Below are 25,117 nucleotides of genomic sequence, written 5' to 3' on the forward strand. Positions count from 1 at the left end.
CTGTTTGAACAGAAAAGAGGCCAGTATTACTGGCTACAAGTAAGCAAAGAGGAGAGGGAGATGACTTGTGTATCCGTCAGCTTTCTCGACTTTCTTGGGGTTTCCCAGGCACTTCCGTGCAGTGTGACCACAGCTGAAGGAGTAGTCTTCCTGCTGGAATCAACTCATCCTCCCGCATTTCCAGTTACTTTTGAGCTCCCCAACCTGAGACATCGATGGGAGTTTCCCTTGCTCCCTCACCTACACTCTTCCAGGTCCACCTCCTGGACGTCTCTCAATTCTGTCATTTTTACTTCCTGTGTATTAAGCTGTGTGTCATCATCTCTGCCTGGTGTGTTACATCTACCCCCAACCTCGTGTCCGCCAGTCCTAAGGACCCAGAGCAGTCACTCTGAAATCCACACTAAGCTGCACATCTCTTTGTCCTGCTAAAGACCATTAAAGTCTCCGATGTAAGGTCCAAACTCTGTTCTATGGCTCCAACCACCCAGGCCAGGACTCTTTCCAACCTATGAGTCCTCAAGTGATGGTGAAGAATGACAAGGCCCCTGTGCAGAGAAAGAGCAATTTTATTTGGTGAGGAACACAGAGCGTAATACATGCCTGGTGGGAAAGGAGGGGGAGCAGTTTCCTTGGAGAGAAGGCTGCTCTAGTCCCCAAATAATGGCTGTGTCACTGTCCAGAACATGGGCAGCCTTCTGGGAGTCCTCAGAAGCTGGGAAGGGGGTGGATTGAGCAGCAGGAAACGGTTCTGTTGGGAGAAGACCCCAATCAGAATGGAGACTTGAGGTCACTGACTCTTATTGGTAATGGCCCATAATCAGACTCACCCTCCAGAGGGAGGGGAGGAGGCTGAGGGCCTGGGGCTATGAGCCTTGTCTCAGACATGGGAGAGCCCAGGCCTGGGGACAGGGGCTCCTTGTGCATGTGTTTGAGTGAATGTGTGTCTGTGTATCCATGGACGCTTGTGTGAGTTTGCTGGTGTGCACATGTGTGCACGTGTATGGCTGTGCATGTCTCTGTATGTCTGTCTGAGTGACCATGTGTTGGGCATTTGTGTGTGTGTGTGTGTGTGTGTGTGTGTGTGTCCCTGACCATGTGTTTCTATTTGGGACTGTGTTGCAGTGTCTCTTTGGATGTCACTGTCCCAAGCCTCCTGCTCCCCCGTAGCAGGAGAAGTGCAGCAGCCCCCAAGCCCTGGGGAACAGCACTGACCAACTCAGCAGAGGACAGGTCCCTTCCTGGAAGGCTTAGACCGTGATGACAAAGTCCAGCCCTTGGATCAGACGATCTGGAAAATTAAACAAATACCCACCACAGACCTGAGTGACAGTCTCAATGTGAAGGTGCTTGGGGTACCCCACGTTCTCCGCAAGGCCTGGAGAGCCAACCAAGTTCAGGCAGGGCGTGGCGGGGGCAGTGCCTCCTCCTGTCCATCAGCCCCGCTGTTCTCAGTGTCAGGGGTGATGGGAGAGACAGGGCCTATACCTCAACATTGTCTGGATAATTCAAGGCAAAAAGAAACCCGAAATGGGGTGAGGTAAGGCTGGAGGGACCCAGCTGTCCCATGGTGTGCAGGGACAGAGCTCTGATCCTGCAGAGGAGGAGAGAGGGCTCGGAAACGGGTACTTACTGGCAATGTCATGCGCCACGGTGACGTCCAAGTGGCTAAGCGCCGTATTGATCAGAGGGCACACCTGACGAAGGGGCAGAGAGAGGAGTTAGGCAAAGTGGCACCTGTGGGAGACCCTTGGAGAAGCATCATCCTTGGATGGATTATCTGGGGCGATTTTCTATCATTTTTCTGGGTCTGGGAGTGTTTGATTCTATACCATCCCACAGGTGATGGTATAGGGTGGACCATATGGTATAGGGTGGAAGTAGGGTGGACTGCTCTTGGAGGGGTGAGTTTCTGGTTAGCACCCAAGCATAGGCTGGCACAGTGCTTATCTGCAGCCGCAGTGGGGGTGCACTGCGAGCTTCTCTGGGCAAGGCTAATCCATTTCAGCTGTAGGGTGGACACACACAGGGCCTGGCCCAAAGTAGTAACCAATCAAAGCATTTTGAAGGAAGGAAAAAGAAACATGGAGAGATGGATCAATGGACAGATATGGATGGAATTTACTTATCAAACTGCGGGGCTCAGAAAAGCTCACCCCAGTGGTCTCTTTCAGCATGAGAAGCTCTAAGGCCCAAGGGCCAGGGGCCCTCACTTTTACCCACTTACCTGGCTCTGCACCAGCGCAGGAAGGACGTTAGTAAAGACACCGGTCAAGGTGTTTATAAAGGCTTGAACGAGGCGGAGGGCTTTTCTGAAAGAGAAAAGCCATGGGGTGGTACAGAGGCCTGGGGGAAGCCTTCAGGGGGGCCACTGGGCCCATCACAGTCTCAGAACTAAGTAGCTGAAACTGGGCCTTGTCCATCCAACCCCACATGCAGGCAAATACCAAGGGGCCTATCCAACGGGAGTGACACCTGCATAGCAGTGCACACAGGAGGTACATGGAGAATAAACACACAGTTCCAGTGTACAGCAGGTATTCAGTGAGACTTTGTACAATCCATAAATGAATGAACAGTGCTTAGTGTGTAGTTGTCACGAGGATTCAATGAGATGATACACGTGAATCACAATATATGTGTTCAGTAAATATTAGGCATGATGGGAACAAGTTCTGCATATCATGCATGACTCAGTATCCCTTGTGACCAGTAACTGAAATAAGTAACCCAGGTAGTCTCCATAGCGATTTTACCCCTTACGGGAACGAAGCACATTCACACCTATTATCTTAATGGATTCAATCAATAACCCCAGTGCAGCTCCATATTATTGTTATCTGAGTAAGCTGAGACTCACGTTGGGGAAGGATTGCCCAAGTTCACACTGGAAGCCCTCCATCTCTCCCCATACTTCTCTGGCAGACGGGACTTAAACTCAGATTTCTTACTGCCTAATTCAGCTTAAAGTTGGTCAGCCCAACTTAAGAAGGAATAAGTAACTATTTGCCCAGCCATTTTGCCATCCCTCCCTCCACCGGTCTTCCCTCTCTCCTATCCATCTTCCCACCTTTCCATCCTCCCACCCTGCAATCCTCCACCTCATCCATTTTCCCATTGTTCCATCTTCTCAACCATCCATCCTTCATCCCATCCGATTGTCTCTGGGCAGGAGAAGCCACCCCTGTGGTCTCACCCATTGAGCAGGGTGACTTTTATGGTGCTAGGGGAGTGACTGCAGTCGCCAACGACCAGGTGGATATTCCCCGCTTCATTTCTTTCAGCCAGGATTTCTCCAGTGATGTTTAGATCCACATTCACTTCAATTATATTTCCGATCAGGGGCCTGCAAAGGAGAGAGTCGGCTGCATCTGGGCCCACCACATTCCAAGGTAAAGGAGGTTTTTCTCTTTGCCAGAAATGCCAACCTCACCTCATCCCATCTTGCCCACAGCTGTACACACCTCATTTCCCAGTAGGGGAAACCAAGTCCCAAAGAGGTCAAGTGAATTTTCCAAGTGTCCCCAGGTCATTCAGCATAGCAGCAAATGAATTGAACTTGGAGGCTTATGTCTGTTAGACTCCAATACGCTCTTTTTGGCTACCCACGGTCATCAGGGTTTCCTTTGGTGAGCCGTCCTTCCATCCCCCCTCGGGATCCACTCACAGTTTCATAATGAAGAGCAGGTCCAGAGGGAAGGAGGCATACAGACGATGGCCGTCAGGGCTCTGCACGAGGCCCAATTCCATCAGCCGGGCATCAGTGATTTCTAAACTGCCCAGGAGGCAACATTGAAGGGAGAAACATTAGCTCTTCTAAACCTAAACCTAGAAACTACATTTAACCCAATCGAACCCATCCCAGAGGTGGAGCTGCCCTTGAGGTGGGATGGAAGAGACAGGAGGGGGGTCTTGCAGCGAAAACCACGTGGGTTCTGAGTTGTCCATCAGTCTTTCCCAACCTCGGCACCTGGCCAGATCCTGACACACCCACGACCCTCTCCTCAACTTAACTCTATGAGGTATTCCAGGCTAGAGGCTGTGTATGCATTATGTTTGTGTTCTGTGTCTGGATTGTATTTCTATGCTGTACGTCAGCTCAGAGCCTTACAAAGAAATGGGCTATTATACCATATTGGTTGACTTTGTGGGTTGATAGATGAGTAGATAGGTGAATAGATGAATATGTAAGTGGGTTCATAGAAGGGTAAGTGGTTAGAGGGAAGGGAGGATGGATGAATGGACGGATGGTAAGTGGATGAGTGGATGATGTATGGACAAGTGGAGTAAGTTTTTCACAAACATTTATGGGTAGGAATCCTCATCCTGCTATGACCTTCAATGGCAGGTCAATCAACAATGTTTGTCACGGAGATCGAGGAGCAGAAAGTCAGGGAGAATGGAGAGAGGATGGAAGTAAGCCTCTTCTCTGAGCCAGTCACTGTGCCAGGTCTCCCAACAGTTTTTCAGATCTTTCAACAGTTTTTCTCTGTGGATACCGTAATCTTCATTTTACAGATAGAGAAACTGAGTGGGACTGAGAAACCCTGAGGGACGGAGTGCCCGGTCCCAGGTCACCCAGCAAGTACATGGTGCATTTGGAAATCAAACTCAAGCCTATCTGTCTGTCTTCAAGTCAGGGGCAAGCACCTGGGCAGGTAAGAATCCTGGAAATGACTTTGATCCAGCCCTATCAAGGACCCAGGCTTTGCCAGCTCACTGCATCAAACTTTCCATTATTGCTCCTTGCTTAGAGAGCTCTCTAATGGGAAATATCATATGAGATCATTCCGTGGACATACGTTGGTGGTGTAATCGAGGAGAGTAGTTTACACTTTCTTGCTTACGTCAAAGGTCGCCTGCATTCTAAGGGATTCCACAGACGAGGAGGACAAAATTGCCACGGATAGTGGGAAAAACCTTGACTTTGGACTTAGGTAAGTTAGAGTTAGACGCTTCACTCAGCCTCAGTCTAGTTGTGTGAGCCCAGGCATCTTTCTGTGCTTCTGTTTTTCCAACTGCAAACCAGGGATTATTAAGTCAACCTCACAGGGTTGTTGTGAGGATTGTAGATGATTCTGGGGACTCAGGACTGGGGGCAATTGCTGGTTTCAAGAGGGCTGGTGTTTCCTGCCGGACTGTGAGAAGGGTCTCAGACAGAGTCCTGGCCTCACGTTCAGACCACCCCTCTCTCTCCTTCAGGGACACTGCCTGGGGCAAACAGATCTCCAGTGGAGGCTCTCTGGGGGACCAAGGCCCTACTTTAGGACTCACTCAAAGATGTTCAGGAGAGAAGGCAGTTTCCCAAGCAGGCCTGTTTGATTCTTCAGGATGTTCACGAGCGGAAGTTCTTTGATAGAGCTCAATACATTCTCAGAGACCAGGCCATTGCTGAGAGCTGAAAATGGATATAGAGGTCCTCGGGGTCAGATATGACAATTGCAGATCCTCAGCCTCTCTTCCCCATTCATCCCTGTCCCCCCTCCCCCCCGGGATGGTTGGAGACACACACACACCTGAAAGGGGGTGTCACAGACTCTCACTTACCACCCTTCAAGCTTCCAAGAAGACCTTTGGGATTCTCGTCCTCGGCTGTTGGAGTAGAGGGCATGGTCTGGTCCTGGGCCGTGGCCTGGGCCAGCAGCCCACAGAGAACAATGAGGCCCCCAATGTGAAACATCTTCTGTCTTGGTACCTGTGGACAGATGACAGGCTCAACGTGGCATGGATACCAGAGAGGATTTCATCCACCACCTGCCCCGGACCCCAGAACACCGGGAAGGGAATAGCCCTAGCTAACACTACTCAGCGTTTCCTCTGTGCCAGGCGTCTGGCTGGCTGAGCACTCCACACTCGGGAACTGATTTCATCTGAACCACTTCCTAAGATGTGGGCATTGCTCAGGTGAGGAAACGGGGGTTCTAGTGAATTTAGGTAGTTTTCCCCAAGGTCACAAGTACACATGGGAATAAGATTTAAAGCCAGGTCTGTCTGACCCAGAGGGCTGTCTGTTTAAATTAAGTGACCATCAGATTTACTCTAATTGGCCTGGCTTGCAATGGCTTGCATCATTGCACCTAGTTCCTGCTCTTCAGACAAAGTAAAGGCTTAAACACGTTAGTGGCTAACGACCTCAACGACTTGGCCACCATCCCCGTTAAGTCTTTTGGTCCAGGGCTAGCTTGTGAGGGTTTGTGGAAGCCCTTGCAAGTCACAGACTATCAGAGGTCACATGGCCATAGCCACCATCTCATCCAGACCAGTGGCGGGGAAATCCCGAGCCATTCAAAGTCGTCATTGCATAAGGAGAATCAGGGGACCAGAGAAGGGTAGAAGGGTAGTAACTTTTTCAAGGTCACATGGCAAATTGATGGCAGAGCGGTGGTTCGAGATAGATCTCTGAACCCGCTCCTCACCCTACATGCAAACGGGCGCACACACATGCATATTTTTTCTACACCTTTTTCTTTATCCTCAAGCTGACCTGGATGAACTTCTGGAGGAATCCCTGGCTGCCTTTTGCACCAGTCCCCTTCCAGATATCACCACCCTCTCATGGGCCTATTTGGCAGCTGACAAAGATGTCCAAACCTGGAGTTGGTACCTACACTTTGGAGACACCTGGCTGTTGGGGTGAAATTTCATCAACTGGTTGATTCAGTCAAAGCATCATCATTGCTAAGGCCAACTGGAATCAAAAGGGATTTGGGGACCAATGAGACAGTTGTGATCTGCCTAGGGATTGGGCCTTGGGAATCTCTTGGGAAACAGACCTTTTATGAACCCAGTAGCAGCTAAGGACCCTAGTCCCAGAACAATGCATCAAAATGTACAAAACTGGGAGGATTTTAGGAGGTTTGTGGATGATAGTCTGAATCCACAATGACACCCTCAGGGTGAAACTTGTGCAATGGAGATTTTGACTTAGGGGATGAAGAGCACGCATATGAAAGAAACCCAGTGTGGAATTTCAGCAGTATTCATGTGCATCCTGTCACCATCACGTTCCCATTTCTACACTGAAATATTTCTACACTGATGTTCTTGGTCTCTTAGGGAAGCAGAGTGAATGGCCATCCCCACGCCTCTGAAAATAGCCAGCCCTGTTTCTCTCGGAAGGCCCCCAGTGAGTGACCCTAAGTGCAGTCAGCCAGTGCCCAGCCTGCAGTGAGGAGCCTGCCACCCCTGCCTCCCAGGGCTGCAGAGTCAGAGCAGAACGGGCAGGTCTTACCTGGGCTTCTCAGAGGTTCTGGTGGTTGTCCTGGTTCCCCACTCCTGCTTGCTTCTGCCAAGAATGCAGCCTTTTTTATAGAGTGAGAATGAGGAAGGATGCAATCGGATGATGGCTTCTAGAAAATTCACAATTCTGCAATCTGGTGGTATCTTTCAGGGCTCTCCAAAGTAAATAATTGCCCATTGCATTAGTAGGTAAGACGGTTAAGCCATTTAATTGACAAGTTAAACAGAGGAAAACTTGAGATGAGGATGTTACTCAAGATTTCATGGTTTCACAAGCAGGGTTGAGACTAGGGACCCATGCTCAAAGGTGGCCTAAAAGATCAACACCAGAAGAGGGAGCCTCCTGGAGGCCAGGACGGGACCTCAGTCTCCTCTCTGTGCCCTTTTCCATTTCTAGTCCAATTCTTGTTCCCAAAGTATCAAAAAGAGTCAAACTGCCTTTGATTTCCCTATATCTGGGGTCTCCCATTTTCTGAGCCCCTATTGCAGGACAGTCATGAGCTAGGGGCTATATAGTCTCACCAGAACCTGGGAGGGGTTGCTGTTCCTCCTTTGCACAGGAGGAAACTGAGGCCCAGCGGGGACAAGTGCCCAAAGACACAGAGAGCTCAACTCAGTAAATAATAATAACAATAAAAACGGCGCCAGCAGCTAACACTTGCCAAGTCCTTGCTGTGTGCTAGGCCTGCCATTGTTGTTCACATGCAGCATCTCATGAATCCTCACAGCCCTATGTGACGTAGGAATGAGTACCCCCATTTTACAAGGAGGAAACTGAGGCTCTGAGTATGAGTTGGCACATCTAGAGCTGCATAATGGGGCTGAGGCATTCACACACCAGTCCTTTCTCTGAATTACTTGGCTGAATGCTCACTGACTGTTTTGCTTTTCCACATCTGTAAATTTCACGCTGTCATGAAATTTCACTTTTATATCCTAGAAAAGTCTTTCCAGGTTTCCAGGCCCGAGGGATGCTGTGACATTCTGGTTTCTATCTTTAGTCTTTCTTCTTCCTTCCCCAAGTAAAGTAAATAAGGCATTTGTCCCCACCACTTGGGCCTTGGGAATCTATTTTATAAATGAAAAAACTGAGGCATGGAGAGATTAAGGTCTTAGACCAGTGAGAGCAGCTCTTGCCTTGCAAAACTTATGACCTTATAAGCCACAGAGAGAGAAAGAGGAAATGCACATTTATTGAGCACCTACTACACGCCAGGTGCTCTCCATATTTGAACCTAATCTTCATCAGGAGTTGTTAGTATTGTCCCTCAAATATCAGATACGGAAGCCAAGGTTCAGAGAGGGTGACTACTTCCCAGGGACACACAGCCAGCAAGGAGTAGAGTCAGAACTCACCTCTGTGTCTTGTTGCTCCAGTAGTCTGTGAGCCAGGCTGCCTACCCTGGAACTGCTTCCACTTTCTGTGAGAGTCCAGCTGATGCCTGCACGGGGCCAGGGCCGTGGCTTTGAACTCAATTATCCATTCAAGCACTTGTTAGACTTTTCCCAGAGGTTGTATGTTGTCAGTCACCCTCAAAGGGGTAGGGGTCCTATTTTTTGTTATGTCGGTTCAGCTCTCACGGGTTGGGTCAGGTTGCTACTATCTTTGTGGGAAAACTGGGGCAGATAAGTCAAAGGACTGATTGAAATTTGTGTAGCTAGTTACTGGAGAGCTAACAGCCTTTGATTTGAAGCCAGGGTGAATTGGGGCACAGATTGCCCTCGTTCAAATCCTGTGACTCTGGGAAAGTCACTCCAACCCCATGCATTTCAGTTTCCTCAATGGTCGCATTGTAATATCTTCCTCACAGGAATCTTCCTTGTATGAATCTTAGTTCATGAACTCATGTGTCTACACATTTTTCTTTCTAATGATCTATAGTTTAGTGATGATACCATTTCAAGCGCCCTTTGCTGGGTAACAGAAACTTGCCCATTGCCCCTGGGGTTTTATTGCTGTTCCAGGGGCTTCACTTGTGCCCTGGCATCAGGAGGAAGCTGTCCTGTCCCGGTTTTGACTGGAAATACAGAGACCTCCACATGCCATCTGGCCCCTGACTGCTGAGACTCTGTGTGTCCCTCCTGTCGAAAGGCCCCTTTGGATGTATCGGTTACTTGTTACTCTCTTGTTAAGACAGCCCAGATTGTTCTGCTGTTTCTCGATTCCTTGGGCCTCAGGAAGGACCAGGAGGGGCTACCCCAGCCCATCTGCCTGGACCCACCTAAACCCTCCAGTTACCTTCCTTCCCTGGGGTCTTGTCATCTCTCCTGGCTCTGAAAGGGGACATGGGCACAGATGCCCTCTGTTCTTGAATCCTGCACGTCGCCTTGGTTTTTGTCATCCCTCCTCCCATGCCAAGTTTTACATGGAGAATAACAAAGGAACGAGACACTTTCAAGAACCCACCAGAACTATGTTCTCCTCGATTTCTGTTGGACTCTCACACTCCACCAACCCAACATGGGGAAGGGAATTTTCTAGTCTTGGGGCAGGAAACCTTGCTTCAGTTCAGTATATGCGTGTATGTGCTATTCTTGACGTTCCCTGTGCCCCAAGTTTTGAAATTGAAAAACCCAGACTTAATTTTTCTTTTTTAATTAACCCACAGTAAAATTGGCCTTTTATCTTTAAGTGTGTAGTTCAATGAATGTTAACGCACGTACAGCTTTAGGTTAGCACCATAATAATCGGGATGGCTCCCCAAACACCTCCCTGCTGCCCTTTTAGAGCCACACCCTCCCACACCCACGGGCGAGTGCTGATCTGTTCTCTGTCACCACTGTTTTGTCAAAGACCCTGGCGTTGGAAACTCAAAAACCTGTCCTTGAAGCCACAGGTGCTGCATGACCCACTGCCCCGAGCAGGGCAAGGGTCATGGGGCATCAGGAAATGCAAAAGGACACACCACTAATATTTCTAGACAGTGTTTTCCACATTGGTGACGTCAATGCCTTCCAACCGTGTTTCTCAGAAACTGTGGGTGGCGCCCTTTCCTCCCTCCGTATCTGATTGTGATTGTGGTTGGGAACCTTTATGGGGGGTGTTCTATGAATCAAGAGATCCATTCTTAAAGGACAGAGTTAATTTTTCCAAGGGACTCTGACTTATGCAAGGTCTGTTCTCCAGAACCTGGGAGTGGGACGTTGGTTCTGTCCCCTGGGAGCAAGATCAAGAGGGCGCTGGATTTGAGGGGGGGATCTTCAGATTGTCTTGGAAACCCCAGTGGTTTTGTTGAGGGGCAGAGGGCAAAAAGGGTTCACAGAGAGCTAGGCACCCCAACTTCGATGAGAAAATATATTTTTTAAAGCAGAGTTTGCTTAACCTAAGTCCCACTTACCTTGGAGATTCATCTTTCCACCTACATTTACAGCTACTACTAATAAAAGCTTTTTATGAGCCACTAGAACTTTATACCACTTCCAACAACACTGTGGGGACACTGATGCTCAGGAAGGACAGTCACCTGGCCAGGGTCATCTCAGCTAGGAAGAGGTGAAGTCAAGACTCTTGTCTGGGGCTGTCTGGCTTCAGTGCCCTTAACTTCAAGAGCAAGTTGACCTCACAGAATCTTCAGTTCAAAAGTGCCTGCTCACGTTCTCTGCAGCCTTCCCATTCCTGAGAAATCAGACAGCCCTGCGTTTCAAACCTGGCTCAGCCCATGACTCTGGGCAAGATGCTTCCCTCTGTCCCAGACTACGTTTCCTCACCTATAAAATGGAGCTGATTGCACCTACCTCCTAGGGCTGTGGAGAGAGTTAAATGGGGAAATAAATGTAGCTTGCATCCCAACACCTGGCAGAATCGATTTCTAACAGAAGGGCATGGAAGTTACAACGGATAGACACGCAGGGTCTGGAGCAAGCTTCTGAGCATTTGGGGCTGAATTTCTGCTTAAATTACTCCTCACCCAGGTCCTCAGTGTCATAAGAGGGGTCCAGTCAACAACAAGCTCTTCCAGGAGAAAATGATGAGTCCACGAACCTTAAAATGAAAGGTCCATGAACCTTAAAATGAAAACGAGAGAAACCTGAGGAGGCCCCTTGAGGAAGGAGGTCCCTGAGCCACCCAGAGGAGTCTGGGGGACGACAGACAAAAGCTGCCTTCCCCAAGGGACCAGGCGACCTCTCTGGAGGATGGGGCCAGCCCTCCTGTGTTTACTCTTTGAGCCATGAGCAGGAAAAACCCCATAACCTCAATGCCGTCAGGGGGTATCATCCGTGTGAACATGGGCGTTTAGGGTTGCAAATCCCCAGAAAAGGATATCGGATTAGGTAGTCTGAATTGAAAGATGGAGACACGAGCCTTTCTTGCCCTGTTCTCCTCTCTGAGCTGTTGACACTTCCTTGTTTGAGTTTTTCAATCCAGCTGAACACATATTTCATCATTTTCCCCTCTGTGTGTGTGTGTGTGTGTGTGTGTGTGTGTGTGTGTGTTGGAGTGGTGGGGGGTGTTAGAAGGAAGGGAGGAAAGACTGACGGGGGGCTGTATTCACAGTGGTCAAGTGTGTGCGTCTATTTTCCTGAGTGCAGTCAACTTGGTCATTTCCTGGCTGTGTGACCTTGGGCAAGTAGCTTTCTCTCTCTGGGCCTCCGTGTCCTCATGGGTAAAACAGGATAGCAGTTCTGTGCTTCCTGGGGTTGCTGTGCGGATTTGATGAGATGCTGCATGTGAGCATTGAGCACCAAGTTTGGCACACGCCACAGGCTTAACATGTGTGTGCTACTATTATTAGTATGTGTGTCATTTCCCATTGATTTCTCAGTAGGCTCTCTCTACCCTTGGGTGGAGGAGGACAGGAATTAATAGTTAACAATTGAATAGTCATTAATCAAATAATTAACAATGAATCAAGTGACATTTAATAAGCATACCCCATGGACTTAGCATATGCTAAACGTATTGCAAGCGGTTTTCCTGCCTGGTAAATATTTTTCATTTAAAAATTTTTTGTTCAAGTATAACATACCTAAGAAAAATGCTCAGAAGTGAGCATGAATTTTCACAAACTAAACATCCTCTGCAGAACCAGCACCCAGATCCAGAACCAGAACATCGCCCCCCTCGTACCCTTCCCCGTCACTAAGCCGCTCCCCAGGAATAACCAGCATCTTGACCTCTAACAGCATAGATTAGTTTTGCTGTTTTGAGCTTCGTATAAATGGGAGACGCCACATGAGCTCTTTTGTGTCTGGCGTTATTCGTTGTGTGAGATTCATCTATGTGGTTCATTGTCATTACTCTGGAGCGTTCTGCTGGGTGACTGTCCCAACAAGACCTTCTATGTATCCATTCTTTTGATGGGCATTTAGGGAGTTTTTACTTTGGGGCCATTACGACCACTGCTGCTACGAGCAATCCTGTACACGTCTCGTGGTGCCCATATGCGTGTGTTTCTGTTGTGCATAGACTTAGCGGTGGAATTGCTGGGTCATAAGGCAGGCAGGCGTATGCGGCACGTTAGGAGATGCTTTTACTCACTTTTATCAAGTGGTGGCACAACTTCCCTCCCACCAGCCGTGCGAAGGCTCCAGTTACTCCACATCCTATAAGCTTTCTATTCCCATTTTGCAGCTGGGAAAGATCAAGGGGTAAAGTGCCTGGTCCCAAACACAGCTAGGGAGTCATAAGACCAGGATTCATCCACTCATTAAACCTCAGATATTAGCTGAGCTTGAACTCTGTGCCAGCCCTACGCTGTGGGCTGAGGGGACATTGGTCACCCTAATGCACATGGTCCACACCCTCATGGAACTTCTCATTGGGCTGAATTGAATTTGAACTCAGCTTGGTTTGAAGCCAACATTTGGGCTTTTCCACTTTGCTACCCTTTCTCTATATTCTCCTGGAGCTCAGAAAAGTGCTTGACACATAGTATGTGTTCAGTAAATATGGGTTAAATGAATGAGGGAATGGGAAATCTCCATAGAACCCTCTACGTTGATGAGCACATCTCTATGGATGGGTGTCTGGCTGCAAAATCCAGGAGAAGTGTTTTCTCTGGTGTGTCGGTATACTTCGTCTCAGGATGGGCTTTCATCAGGCTTGACATCAGGGACCCAAATTCAGGGCCCAGGCAGGGGGACCTCTGCACCCTTCAGAGCTAGAATTAGTTATGGAGGAGGACGGGTCATCCAGAGGGCCTGTGGTAAAGGTTTTCGGGACAGTAGAAAGAAACCACGCTCTGAGAGAGACTCAAGGTCCCCAGATGTGGAATCTCCTTCTGACCATCAGCAGGCAGTTGGAGGACACTCACGGGCTGGCTGGACTCACAGTTGGCTGAGTTCCTGAGCAGCAGCTTGCCTGTAAGGAGAGGAGGCAGCGTCAGTCACCAGTGTGCCTCTCCCTCCAACCCCCAGGTTCGCACTGAAGGGGATTCTCAACCATTCATGCGGACCGAGGGCCCAGGCCCAGAGCGTTCACACTACAGCTCTTTCCAAATGATACTTAAGTATTCGCTTCTTGTTGCCTTCTATTCACTAGACTGTGAGCTCCATGAAGGTGGGGACTGTATCTGTTTATCTGCAATTAGATTGGGGTGGTCTCAGGCTTGGGGTGGGGCCAGTGCTCCCCAAAGGACTGAGTGGAGATCTTGAGAGAAGCTACAGTCTCTGGTAACCTGGAGGTTTGGGTGACTTGGCGGGGCCCAGCCTGCTTATAGCGGTGCTCTCTGCTGCCCCAGCACTCTTGGGGGACAGTAAAGGTCATCATAATGTGGTCACCTCTAAGTGTTCTCAGAACACATGCAGGCCTCACTGGGAGCCCCAGTCAGGGGGCCTCTTCCAGCCATTTGCCCATCCCGAGTCCTCCTTAGTGGATGGATGCAGACACTCACCCATGAGGCTTTTCAACAGTTTCACATCCAGCTGCCTGAGGATTTCACTGATCAGAGGACATGCCTGGACCACAGCACAGAGAGAAAGGTCAGATCAGCGACTGGGAAAAGAAAACGACAGGGCCTGTGGCTGGAAGCTTAGACACCACTGGATTTCCATACGGAATCATGGCGAGAGTGGCTTAGCTTCCTTGTATCGAGCACCGACTGCACGCTGGGGCCACACACAACACTTGCATGTTTTATCTCCCTGAATCCTCATGACGTCTCCGTGAAATAGGGATCGTGATGGTTTCCATGCTACAGATGGAAAAACTGAGGTGCCAGGGGTCTGAGTCACTGGCCTAAGGACACACAGCCAGTAGATGGCAAAACTGAACATTTTAATTGAGATCTTTCAAGTTCTAAAGCCCAAAGTTTGAAACTCTTTGCTAAATGGCCAATATATATGCCCTGACCCTCAGACTAAAGGATGCCCAAGGCAAAAATATTTTTCTCAAACTTACCTGACTTTCTAACAGGTGTGGGATAACCTTTCCCAGGTTTTCTCTAAAATTGTGGAGAAAATGTTTCATATTTGGTGAGATATCTCTAGAAAGGAAGGTAGATATACGGAACAAATAAATACAGGCCAGGTGCTATGTGTTGAGCACACCTCTCACGGTCATTTAATCCTCAGCCAGCCCTATATACCATGTTTCCCCGAAAATAAGACCTTGCCGGACCATCAACTCTAATGCGTCCTTTGGAAAAAAACTAATATAAGACCCGGTCTTATTTTACTATAAGACCGGCTCTATAATATAATATAATATAATATAATATAATATAATATAATATAATATAATATAATATAATATAATATAATATAATATAATATAATATAATATAATAATATACCAGGTCTTATATAATATAACATAATGTAATATAATACAATGTAATACCAGGTCTTATATTAATGTTTGCTCCAAAAGACAAATTAGAGCCGATGGTCTGGCTAGGACTTACTTTTGGGGAAACACAGTAAGAGGTATCATTGTCAGCAGTAGTCAAAGGGGCAATTTAGAGAGTGGTGTGATTTGCCCAAGGTCACACAGCTAGTTACTAAGTGTTGATTAGATTAGAACCAGGTCAGCAGAGCTCCAGAATCCAGTCTTTCCCCTGCACTGTCTTCTCCGTGAATGTCTGGCAAGATCTAGGCACCCAGTGAACATCTGATGAATAAATTAATGGACATCCACTGAGGTCTTAGTTGCTTTCAGCCTTCTGGAATTACAGAGAGAAATCAGACACAAATCTTGCCCTTGAGGAATCCACGGTCTGATGGAGTTGACAGACTTGGTCAGCCAGAGTCTCGGTCTTCATTTAGCTCTATTTTTTTCTCTCTTGTTCACTACTGTATTATCTCTAGCGTGAAGCATGCTGTGCCTAGCACACAGCAAGTTCCCAGTAAACGTTGAATGAATGAGTGATGAGGAGGAGCTTAGAGAAGAAGGGAAGGGCATTCCAGGCAAAAGGATCCACATATGCAAAGGCACAGTGGTATAAAACGCATGGGATGTTGATGGAGAGGTGGATCCTTCAGAGAGACTACAGGGCAAAGAGCTGCAGAGTGGGGCAGGGGAGAGGGAAAGTAGGACCTTGAGTGACATCCAGGAATTCGCTCTTCATCTAGAGTGAGAGAGAAACATTGGGAGATTTGGAGCAGGGGTTGGGGGACATGACTAGATTCCCGTGCTAGAAAGTTAATTCTGCTGCAGGAGGAGAATGGAGTAAACGAGGGGAGGTTCAGTCAGGGAAAGCTGGAGGAGGCTCCCTCAATGGTCCAGGAAGTGGACCATGACCCGGGACAGTGATTGTGGGGATGAAGAGAAGGGAGCAAGCGGGGGCTTCCAGGGAGTCACTGATGGGAGCCAGTGAAGATGGGCTGCGGGAAGTGAAGAGGAGGAAGAGTCTGGTTTCTGGGAGGGTGGCAGGGCCATCACTGGGAGGGGATGCAGGAGGAGAAGCAGATCCTGGGGAAAAGGTGAGATCTGTTTGGGGCTCCTCCAGGAGGAAGTGGAGACATGCAGTCCCAGCTGGGGCAGGGCAGGAAGGGGCCCAGCCCTGAGGAGGGGCAGCTGGGACCTCACTCAGTGAGGACCGTCGTGTGGTTGCTGCTGGGCTCCCCGAGGCAAGTGCCTATTGCCAGACCCCTCCAGCAGAACTTGTCTTTCTCCAGCCAGGACTCCACGGCGAGGTTCATGTGGGCATGTGTCTTTGCGATCTTGTTATTGAAGAGCCTTCTGGGGATGAGCAAGAGGAGCAGGAGGGGAAAGGGCAGGAGACAGAGAGAGGTAGGAGGTGGAAGCGGCCAGTGCGAAGAGTGGCTCCCTGTGCGGACAGCAATGTCCACACTCTGAGACCTTCCAACAAGCTAGCCCAGTGTTGCCTGCAGTCAGTGATTAAGGAGAAAACTGCTCTGAGCCAGAGTGGCTTCTGAAAATCCTTTAAATAGACGAGATTAGGGGCCTTTGCAAATTCAAACTTTGAGAATTCATCTTATTTTTAATATGTTTGCCGTTTAGCTGCAGCCTCTCTTTCCTCGGAGGCAGTGGATAGTTTGAACAGGAGAAGGGAAGGGTGATAAGATACAGCATTTCTCTTTTTTAAATCACTGTAGTGAACTCACAGGGGTTGACATGAGCATATGACCTGCCTCCACTGATCAATCATTGCCATTCACATTTTAGCTGAAGGAACCAAGGCTCAGAGATGTAAGTGACTTGACCAAGTTCACATAGCAAGTGAATTCGGAAACGAGGATTTGAAATCAGGTTGGCGTCAAAACGATCTGGGTTCTCCAGGTTGCCAAATTCACCCCCAGCTGCCAGGTTCCCAGTGAGGAGGAAGAACCCCTCTCAGACCTCACTTCTGTAGGACTCACAGGCTCCAATCAATGTCAAATTCAAGTGAGATGTGTGCCAAGAACCACTCCTTATGGGAAGATATCTGGATTCCGCCATCGTCCAGCTGAATGTTGGTGATGTTGATGCTACACAAGGAAAGAGCAGAGGGGTGAGGGACCTCAGACATCAAGGCCTCAGGCTGACAAACAAGGCTAGCTCCCCTATAAAGAGGGCTTGGCCGTGGGTCGGAGTTAATAGATGCTCTGAAGGCAAGAACGACCTGCAGGAGCCCTGGGCTGCAAGCTGTACCCAAGTGTCCCTAACAGTTCCACACACCTCATTTGTGTAACCCACAGCCGACAGCAGAGCCAGACCCTGGACCTGTTCTTACACCAAGCCTCTCCCGCTCAGTAGACAGCCCCACCATCTGCCTTAGTGCCCAGGCCCAAATGCCAGGGCTGTCTTTGATTTCTCTCCATCCTTCACTCCCCCCATTCAAACCATCAGCAAATCATGTTGTTGACTCTGCTTGCAAAATGTATCCTGAGTTTGGCCACTTCCCACCACCTCTACCATTTTCACCTGATCCAGGTCTCGCCATCACTTTCTGTCTAGAGATGCTCTAGCTTCTCTGGGCTCCCGGCAATGGTCTTGGTGTCTCTATCGACTGTTCTCCAGGTGGCAGCCAGAGGGGCCTACCTCCCCTCTCACTCAACATTCTCCCCTGGTTTTTTACTGCTCTTGGAATAAAATCCAAACTCTATACTCTGGCCCCTTAGAACTGCAGGGTCTGGCCCCACCTGCCACCTTGCTCACCCAGCCACACAGGACTTTTTCTCTTCCTCAAACACACCAATCTCTTTCCTACCTCAGGGCTTTTCCACTCACTGCTTCCCATGTCCCTCACTTCTTTGTTCAAGTTTCTACCTAATGGCTACCTCTTTACAAAGGTCCTCCTGATCTAATCAGTCCCCTCACTCTTACCCTTTACCTTGACAGATTTGTCTTCATGAAATTAGTTATTTACTTTTGTGGTCTAGCTCACTAACTAGGATTAAGATCCCAAAAGACAGTATGTCTTGTTTACAGCTGTATTCCCAGTACCCCACCCAGGTCCTGGTACATAGTAGGTACTCAATGAATAGTTGTAACAGTTGTTTAAGGCATGAATGAAGGGAGGTGATTGTGGCTGCACTCACCAAGGGATACCCTGCTGGTGAGTACCAGTGTTCATTAAAATGGGGAGAACAGGGGATACGAGTCAGAGAGAAGGGAGCCCTAGGGCACAACCGGCTAGAATAATGGTGGTGTGGTTGAGTAGCTTTGAGACTGGGAAGCTGGAGAAGCCTACATCCATCAAGAGCAGGAGTGGAAATCGAGGTGAGCAGGACAGGCCCAGTTCTGTGAGGTTGATCATAGCTACCAATGGCTGTGCATCCACTCTGTGCAGCAGAGAAAGTTCCCAACCACTCCGGAGGCAGGGACCATTATTATACACATTTCACTGATGAGGACTCAAGCTTGAAGCTTAGACAGCTCAAATGCTGTGCCCAGAGTCACACAACCATCAAACAGTAGAGTGGGATTCAAATGTTTGACTCTCGTCCTGGGTTCCTTTGGCACTGCAGATGTTTATCCAGGCTGTGCTCTCGGTACTCATGTTATATATCAGGCCAGCATGGTCCGGCAATTTCCCCAAGGTTGGTGGCAGTGCCAGCATTTAAATGAAGAAACTCTTACTCCCAAGCCTTCACTTCTAATTACTCTGCTATGTTCCCTCCACAAATCACTCCTTGTATTGGGGCCTCACATCTCCTCCTTCCAATCTTCCTTCCTTCCCCCTGCCCAGGCCTTGCACCTTCATTCCCCAGCTCTGCCCTCTGACCCAGAGCTCTAGAAAGAATCCCAGGGCTAGGGATAGGGTTTGGGGTCTCACCTGCCTTCTTGCTGCTGCTGGAGTTTCACGCCGCGCCGCCGATTAGCCAGCCTACCATCCATGGGGCCACCTGCCCCAAGGCATTCATGCTGTCCAGGAGGCGGATGTCTTGGATTTGGCCCTCTAGGTTATGCTTCAAGAGGCCTTGGGCAATAACTAGAAATGGACCAGGGACATTGCAGAATGTCATGGCAACAGTGGGGACTTGGAGTCAGGAGGCCTGAGTTATCGGCTGCTTCATCCACCTCTTGCTGAACGCTCCTACCCTCAACACTTGAGATCCATATTCTTCACCTGAAATTACGCTCTACAGGGGTGATGTGACATTCCTGCAGAGGGTCTGGCAGGCAATAGCTGTTCTAAAAAGATATTATGGTTGGAAGTTCCCCCAGTGCTGTATCTCTGAGTCTGGAGCATAGAGTCTAACATACAGGATGTAGGTTACAATAAATGTGGGTTGAAGATTAAAATAGGTGGGAAAATAAGGAAAGAATAAATGTAAATCCTCTCACACCATGCCCAGAAATAAACTGCATGACTGAGTAGAGCTCCCAGCAGAAAAGAATGAATTTCAAAAGGGAAGGGAATTTTAAAAGCCATGGACATGCTTAATTCCTGCTTTGTTTGGCTTCAGATTCTCCTGCCCAGGATGGGGGCCCAGTTCTGACAAACCTCAGAGCTCACCACAGGGCACATTTATTTTACTGACTCGACCCTTTCTATGATCAAGACTCGCACTGAGAAGTATGGGTTACTGCAGGCCAGCAGAAATCATGTTACACCTCGCCCTCCTTCCTCCAGGGCCAGCTCCCAGACCCCTTTAAAGTACCCCACGCTTCTGCTGTCTGCAAACAAGAAAGTGTGTCTGGAGTCACAGATCTGGGTTCAAATCCTAGCTTTGTCACCTCCTGAGTCTTGATTTCCTCATCTATATAATAGGGGCAGTATTCATACCAAGCTGATAGAATTCTTGTGAAGAATATTGAAAGCATTTATCCAAAGAATATTGAATATCTCGTGGGTGTCAAGCCCTGTTCTGGGCACTGAAGACACAAACCAGTTTTCTGTCTCGTAGAAAAGACATACATACATTAACCACATATTTTCAAAAATAGAGTGAAACTATAAGTATGTCTAGAACTCTTAGTAACTCTTGATTAATGAAATAGTAGCACTTGGCTATTTGTGAGCAGCAGACATTAGTAGTCAACAGTCCGATAGCCATCCATCCATCTATCTATCCATCTATCCATCCATCCATTCATTCATTCATCCATCCTCCATCTATCTGTCTATCCAATATCCATCCATCCACCCTTTCATCTATTAATTCATACATCCATCCACCTATCCATCTGTCCAATATTCATTCATGCATCTATCCGTCCAACCTTCCATCCATCTATCCATCATCCATTTCACCCACTCATCCATTCATCCATCCATCCTCCCACCCTTCCTTTCATTCCCCCACCCTATTGTTCCCATCTGAACCCTCTTTTGATTCTGGCACTCTCTCCAATTCCACATGAAGCTGTTGATTATCTGAGCTATTATTGCATGGTGACTCTTTCAGGTTCAAAGTTGGCATGTGATTCAAGTTGGTCCTGTCAGACTAAAGAGAAGATCTTGTATTTCATGTTTGAGAAGAAGGTTTCTTTATCTTTCTTCTACTGGAAAGGAACAAGACAGCTTATAGCTCAATGGCCACTGGCTACCGTTTTCCTACCATGATGGGAATCAGCAGGATGAGGATAAAACCATGATGATAGCTGAGCTAAAATATGGGCAAAATGTAGTTCTGAATGGCAGCTTTGAGCTGCTGATTGAATCAAACCTGGAGCTTGCCCTACCTATGACTTTCAATTACGTGAAATAGCTTGAGTTGGGTTTTCTGTTACTTGTGGCTAAACACCCTGATACATGAGAGATGGTTGTAGTGATATTCACAGTTGGAAAAAGCACTTTGTACATACTTTCCTTCATTTAAGCCTCAAAAGCAGCCCCACGAAATAGCACTCTGACTGCACTCATTGTACAGGTGAGGATACCTGGACCCACAACTGCACATCAATGTATTTGATAAACTAAATGACAAGTAGTGATGAGGGAAAATGAGAAAAACTAAATGACAAGTCGTGATGAGGGAAAATGAGAAACATTGATTATCTAAAAGCATTTGAAATAGAAATAGGAATTGAAGATTTCATTCCCCAAAAGTTTTTTTTTTTAAATATTCTCCCCCATTGGAGTTTCTATTTCATTCATATATATATATATATATATATATATATATATATATTTTAATTGGGGAAAGGGAACAGGACTTTATTGGGGAACAGTGTGCAGTTCCAGGACTTTTTTTTCCAAGTCAAGTTGTTGTCCCCTCAATCTTAGTTGTGGAGGGTGCCGTTCAGCTTCAAGTTGTTGTCCTTTCAGTCTTAGTGTGGAGGGCGCAGCTCAGCTCCAGGTCCAGTTGCCATTGCTAGTTGCAGGGGGCGCAGCTCACCATCCCTTGCGGGAGTCGAGTCGAGGAATTGAACTGGCAACCTTGTGGTTGAGAGCCCACTGGCCCATGTGGGAATCGAACTGGCAGCCTTCAGAGTTAGGAGCATGGAGCTCTAACCGCCTGAGCCACAGGGCCGGCCCTCCCCAAAAGTTTTTGATCTAGATGGTTTTATGGAAGAGCTTTACCAAACTTTTATGATGAGGTAATTATAAAAGAAAATAGAAAAAGAAGATGCCAAATTTGTTTTATGAGGCTAGGACAACTTGCCTGTCTTCAAGAACAGTATGAGGAAAGAAAGTTATACATCAATTTTATGTATGAAAACTTGCTAAAGTCCTAAATAAATCATTAGCTAACAAATCTAATAGCTAATAGTACATTATAAAAAATATCAGATTATATTATAAAATATATTTTAGTACGATACATTATAAATACATTATAAAATAGTACTTTATAAATATATCATTATAGTACATTATAAAAATGTACATTATTAAAAATCTTATTTATTCCAGAAATGCTAGGATAGGTTCAACATCAGATAATCTACTAAGAGAATTTGCCACATTAATGGATTAGAAGAAAAAATAGATTAATTTTTAGAAGCAAAAAAACATTTGTTAAAGACCAATACTGACTTATTATTAAGAAAAATTCAGAAAACTAGGGATATAAAGCGACTTCCTCAATGTGATAAAAACTGTCTTCCAAAAACCTACAGAAAATATCTTGCGTAGCTGAGCACTCTAGAGACATTGCCCTTCCTATCAGAAGCCTTTGCTATACTGCAAGATCTGAAAAAGGCACAAGAAGTGTAACATTTAGAAGAGAAGAGATAAAACAGTCACTATTTTCAGCTGATGTAATCTCCAGGTAGAAAATCCAAAAGAATAAATAAGACAAACTATTAGAACTAATAAGAGGTCAGTAAGACTTTTGGATAGCAGATTAATTGTAAAAAATCAACAGCTTTCCTCTCGTCTGCACCACCAATACCACATAGAGAATATAATAGAAAATTAGGTAATATTTACTATAACAACAAAAACTATAAATTCTCTAGGAATTTGTTTGACGAAGCATGCTAAAACAGTTATAGGGCTTAAAAAGTCTATTAAGTGATATAAAGTAAAATTTGAATAAATTGAAAGATATACTAAGTTTGTGATTGGATGACCTAACACTGCAAAAATCTTAATTCTCTTTAACAAACAAATTCGGTGTAATCCCAATCAAATTTCCAGATTTTTTTTTTTTTTTAGGAACTCAACATACTCTAAAATTTCATTTGGAAGAATAAAGGTCTATCTGCTAAACCAGCGTTCTACAAAGATGTCGTATTTAAAATATGTTATTGGCGCAGAAACAGTTACACAGGCACAGAATACAGAGCTCAAAAGGGAATCCACATGTTAGGGAACTTGATAACTTAGTAGATGGAGTAAAAAAACAGACTCATTATATGGAGAGAAGTGAGGCTGATCTCTAACTTACATATGTAAATGTACATAAAGATGGCCTCCAAATGGATTAAAATTCTGCATGTTACAAAAAAAAGCAAAGTCTGGGGTAAGGACAAGGCTTAAGATTTATCAAACACGAACCATAAGGTGAAATCTGGTGAGTTTGAAAATATTCGTGTTCACTGGAGGACCTACCAACAATGTTGATAGATGACTGTTTGGGATAAATGTTAGCAATGTTTACGTCTGACAAGGGACTAATGTTAAGAATAAATTAACATCTCCTCAAATCAAAGAGGACCAAACAACAACGACTAAACAAGGAAAGCAAGTAATAAAATGTACAAAAAATAAAAGCAGTGAATTCAAAAAAGTCAAAATGGTTGACAAAATCATTATGAGATGCTCAAACTTCCCACTAATCAGATAAAGTCAAGCTAAAACCATTAGATATCACTCAACTATCAGATATCAGATTGGCAAAATTTACAAAGGTAGTGCATTGTGCTGCATTGTGTCCCCCAACCCGCAATTAATATATTGAAACCTTAACCTCCAATGTGATTGTATTTGGAGAGAGAGCCTTGAAGGAGGCAATTAAGGTTAAATAAAGTAATAAGGGTGGGGCCCTAATCTAATAGGACTGGTGTCCTTAGAAGGAGAGAGCCACCAGAGTGCATCCTGTCTGTGTGCACATAAAGAGGAAAGGCCGTTGTTAGACACCAGCCAGAAGGTGGTCACCTGCAAGCCAAGAAAAGGGGTTTCACCAGAAACCAACCTTGTGGGCACCTTGATCTTGGACTTCCAGCCTCCAGAATTGTGAGAAAATATCTATTATTTAAGCCACCTAGTCTGTGGAATCTTGCTATGGCAGCCCAAGTAGACTGAGACAAACGGATACCCTCCAGTTTTGGGAAACATGGGGAAACAGATATGCTTGTTTATTACTAGTGCAGTTATTGATTGCAGACTGGCGCAGGCATTCTAGAGTGCAATCTGGCAGTCTTTAATTAAATTGAGTTGGCATCTGTCCTAGGGCCCAGCCGTCTCCCTTCTAGGTAGCTATATCCCAGAGAAATTCTCTCATAGGTCCTAACAGGGACACATGCACGGATGTTCACCTCTGTGTAGTTTATAATGGAGGAGGGGAGGGAGTTACCGGCAACTGAAGCACCCATCCCTAGGGAAATGGCCAAGTGGTGATGAAGTGGATGAAATCTCATGGACTTCTCTGCACCAGTCTGAAGACACAGATGTCAATCACATAGTGTCCAGTGAAACCAGCCCCAAACAATGAGATCTATATGGCAAGACCATTTATGTAAATCAAAGCACTGCATATTTTGATTTACAAGGATATGGGCTTATTTAAACACATATATGAAACACACTGCAGTGCAGTGCCTTCCAAGAGGAGGGAAATGGGAATGAGAACAAGGAACACAACATAAAATCCAATAAAAGAGGGCATTGTCATGATTCATGCTAATGATGATGTGCTATAAATTGGTGTATGATCAACTGAACCTTGATCGTCTGTACGTCAGGTCTAAGAAAAAAGGAAGTGGGTAAGTGATTGACCCGAGGTCACCCAGCAAGTCAGTAGTGAGGCACAGATGATGCCTTTCCCAACCCCCTGGTGACAGCGGGCAGAGCATGGGCTTCACTTACTTCTTGCCAGGGTGGACTGGCAGTCCGTGTGGGCCTTGGCCAGGCCAGGCCAGGGCTGCTTGTGCAGGGCCAAGGACAAGAAAAGCAAGCTGAGGAAGACCAGGAGCCTCCAGAGTGGATGCATCTTGGGTTCTGAGACTTGCGGTTGTCAAGAAGAGTCAGACAGAATCCAGGCAGATGGCTGTGGGGGTGGCCTGTGGGATGGAGGGACTCATGGTTCTCTACAGGAAGATGACACCAGAGTGACCGCCAGCATGCTGTGGTTTGGCGTTGTGATGGGCTCGGGGAGCTGCTCACAGGAGGACGGCAGCAGGTGGAACCCTGGGGGAGACCAGGGCTCCCGCAGGAGGCCTTGTTGCTTGGAGAGGCCCAATAGAGCCCACGGTGTGTCTTCGATCAGGAATCCTCTCCAAGACCCAGCACAGGCTGGATGGTGGTGACTCTTCAGTGAATGAATGAATGAATGAATGAATGCGTGAGGATGGCTAATCCCAGGCTCTCCAATTGGACGAGGACTTTCTTAAGGGCAAGATCATCCTCAAAGCCTACCACAATGCTTGTTTGCCAGAAAC

The 25,117-nt window shown here is 46.9% G+C and overlaps 2 protein-coding genes across 2 annotated transcripts; both read right to left on the minus strand.

Moving 5' to 3' along the window:
• Window positions 1-551: 551 nt before the first annotated feature.
• On the minus strand, window positions 552-7,319 carry BPIFA1 (BPI fold containing family A member 1). The gene is made up of 9 exons (XM_033095108.1): window positions 7,232-7,319; window positions 5,548-5,695; window positions 5,275-5,398; window positions 3,668-3,775; window positions 3,197-3,346; window positions 2,228-2,312; window positions 1,634-1,697; window positions 1,216-1,291; window positions 552-751 (listed from the first exon to the last, which is right to left on the minus strand). Exons 2-8 carry the CDS (start codon window positions 5,678-5,680, stop codon window positions 1,251-1,253), a joined length of 705 nt encoding a protein of 234 aa, XP_032950999.1. The 5' UTR covers window positions 5,681-5,695; window positions 7,232-7,319; the 3' UTR covers window positions 552-751; window positions 1,216-1,250.
• Window positions 7,320-13,367: 6,048 nt separating this feature from the next.
• Window positions 13,368-24,669, minus strand: BPIFA3 (BPI fold containing family A member 3). The gene is given in 8 exon segments (XM_033095482.1): window positions 13,368-13,540; window positions 14,073-14,136; window positions 14,579-14,663; window positions 16,208-16,357; window positions 17,002-17,109; window positions 18,900-18,931; window positions 18,934-19,055; window positions 24,546-24,669. Coding segments are annotated over 8 exon segments (858 nt in total).
• Between the last annotated feature and the right edge of the window lie 448 nt (window positions 24,670-25,117).

Source organism: Rhinolophus ferrumequinum, chromosome 23, assembly GCF_004115265.2.
Source record: "Rhinolophus ferrumequinum isolate MPI-CBG mRhiFer1 chromosome 23, mRhiFer1_v1.p, whole genome shotgun sequence".
Lineage (NCBI taxonomy): Eukaryota > Metazoa > Chordata > Mammalia > Chiroptera > Rhinolophidae > Rhinolophus > Rhinolophus ferrumequinum.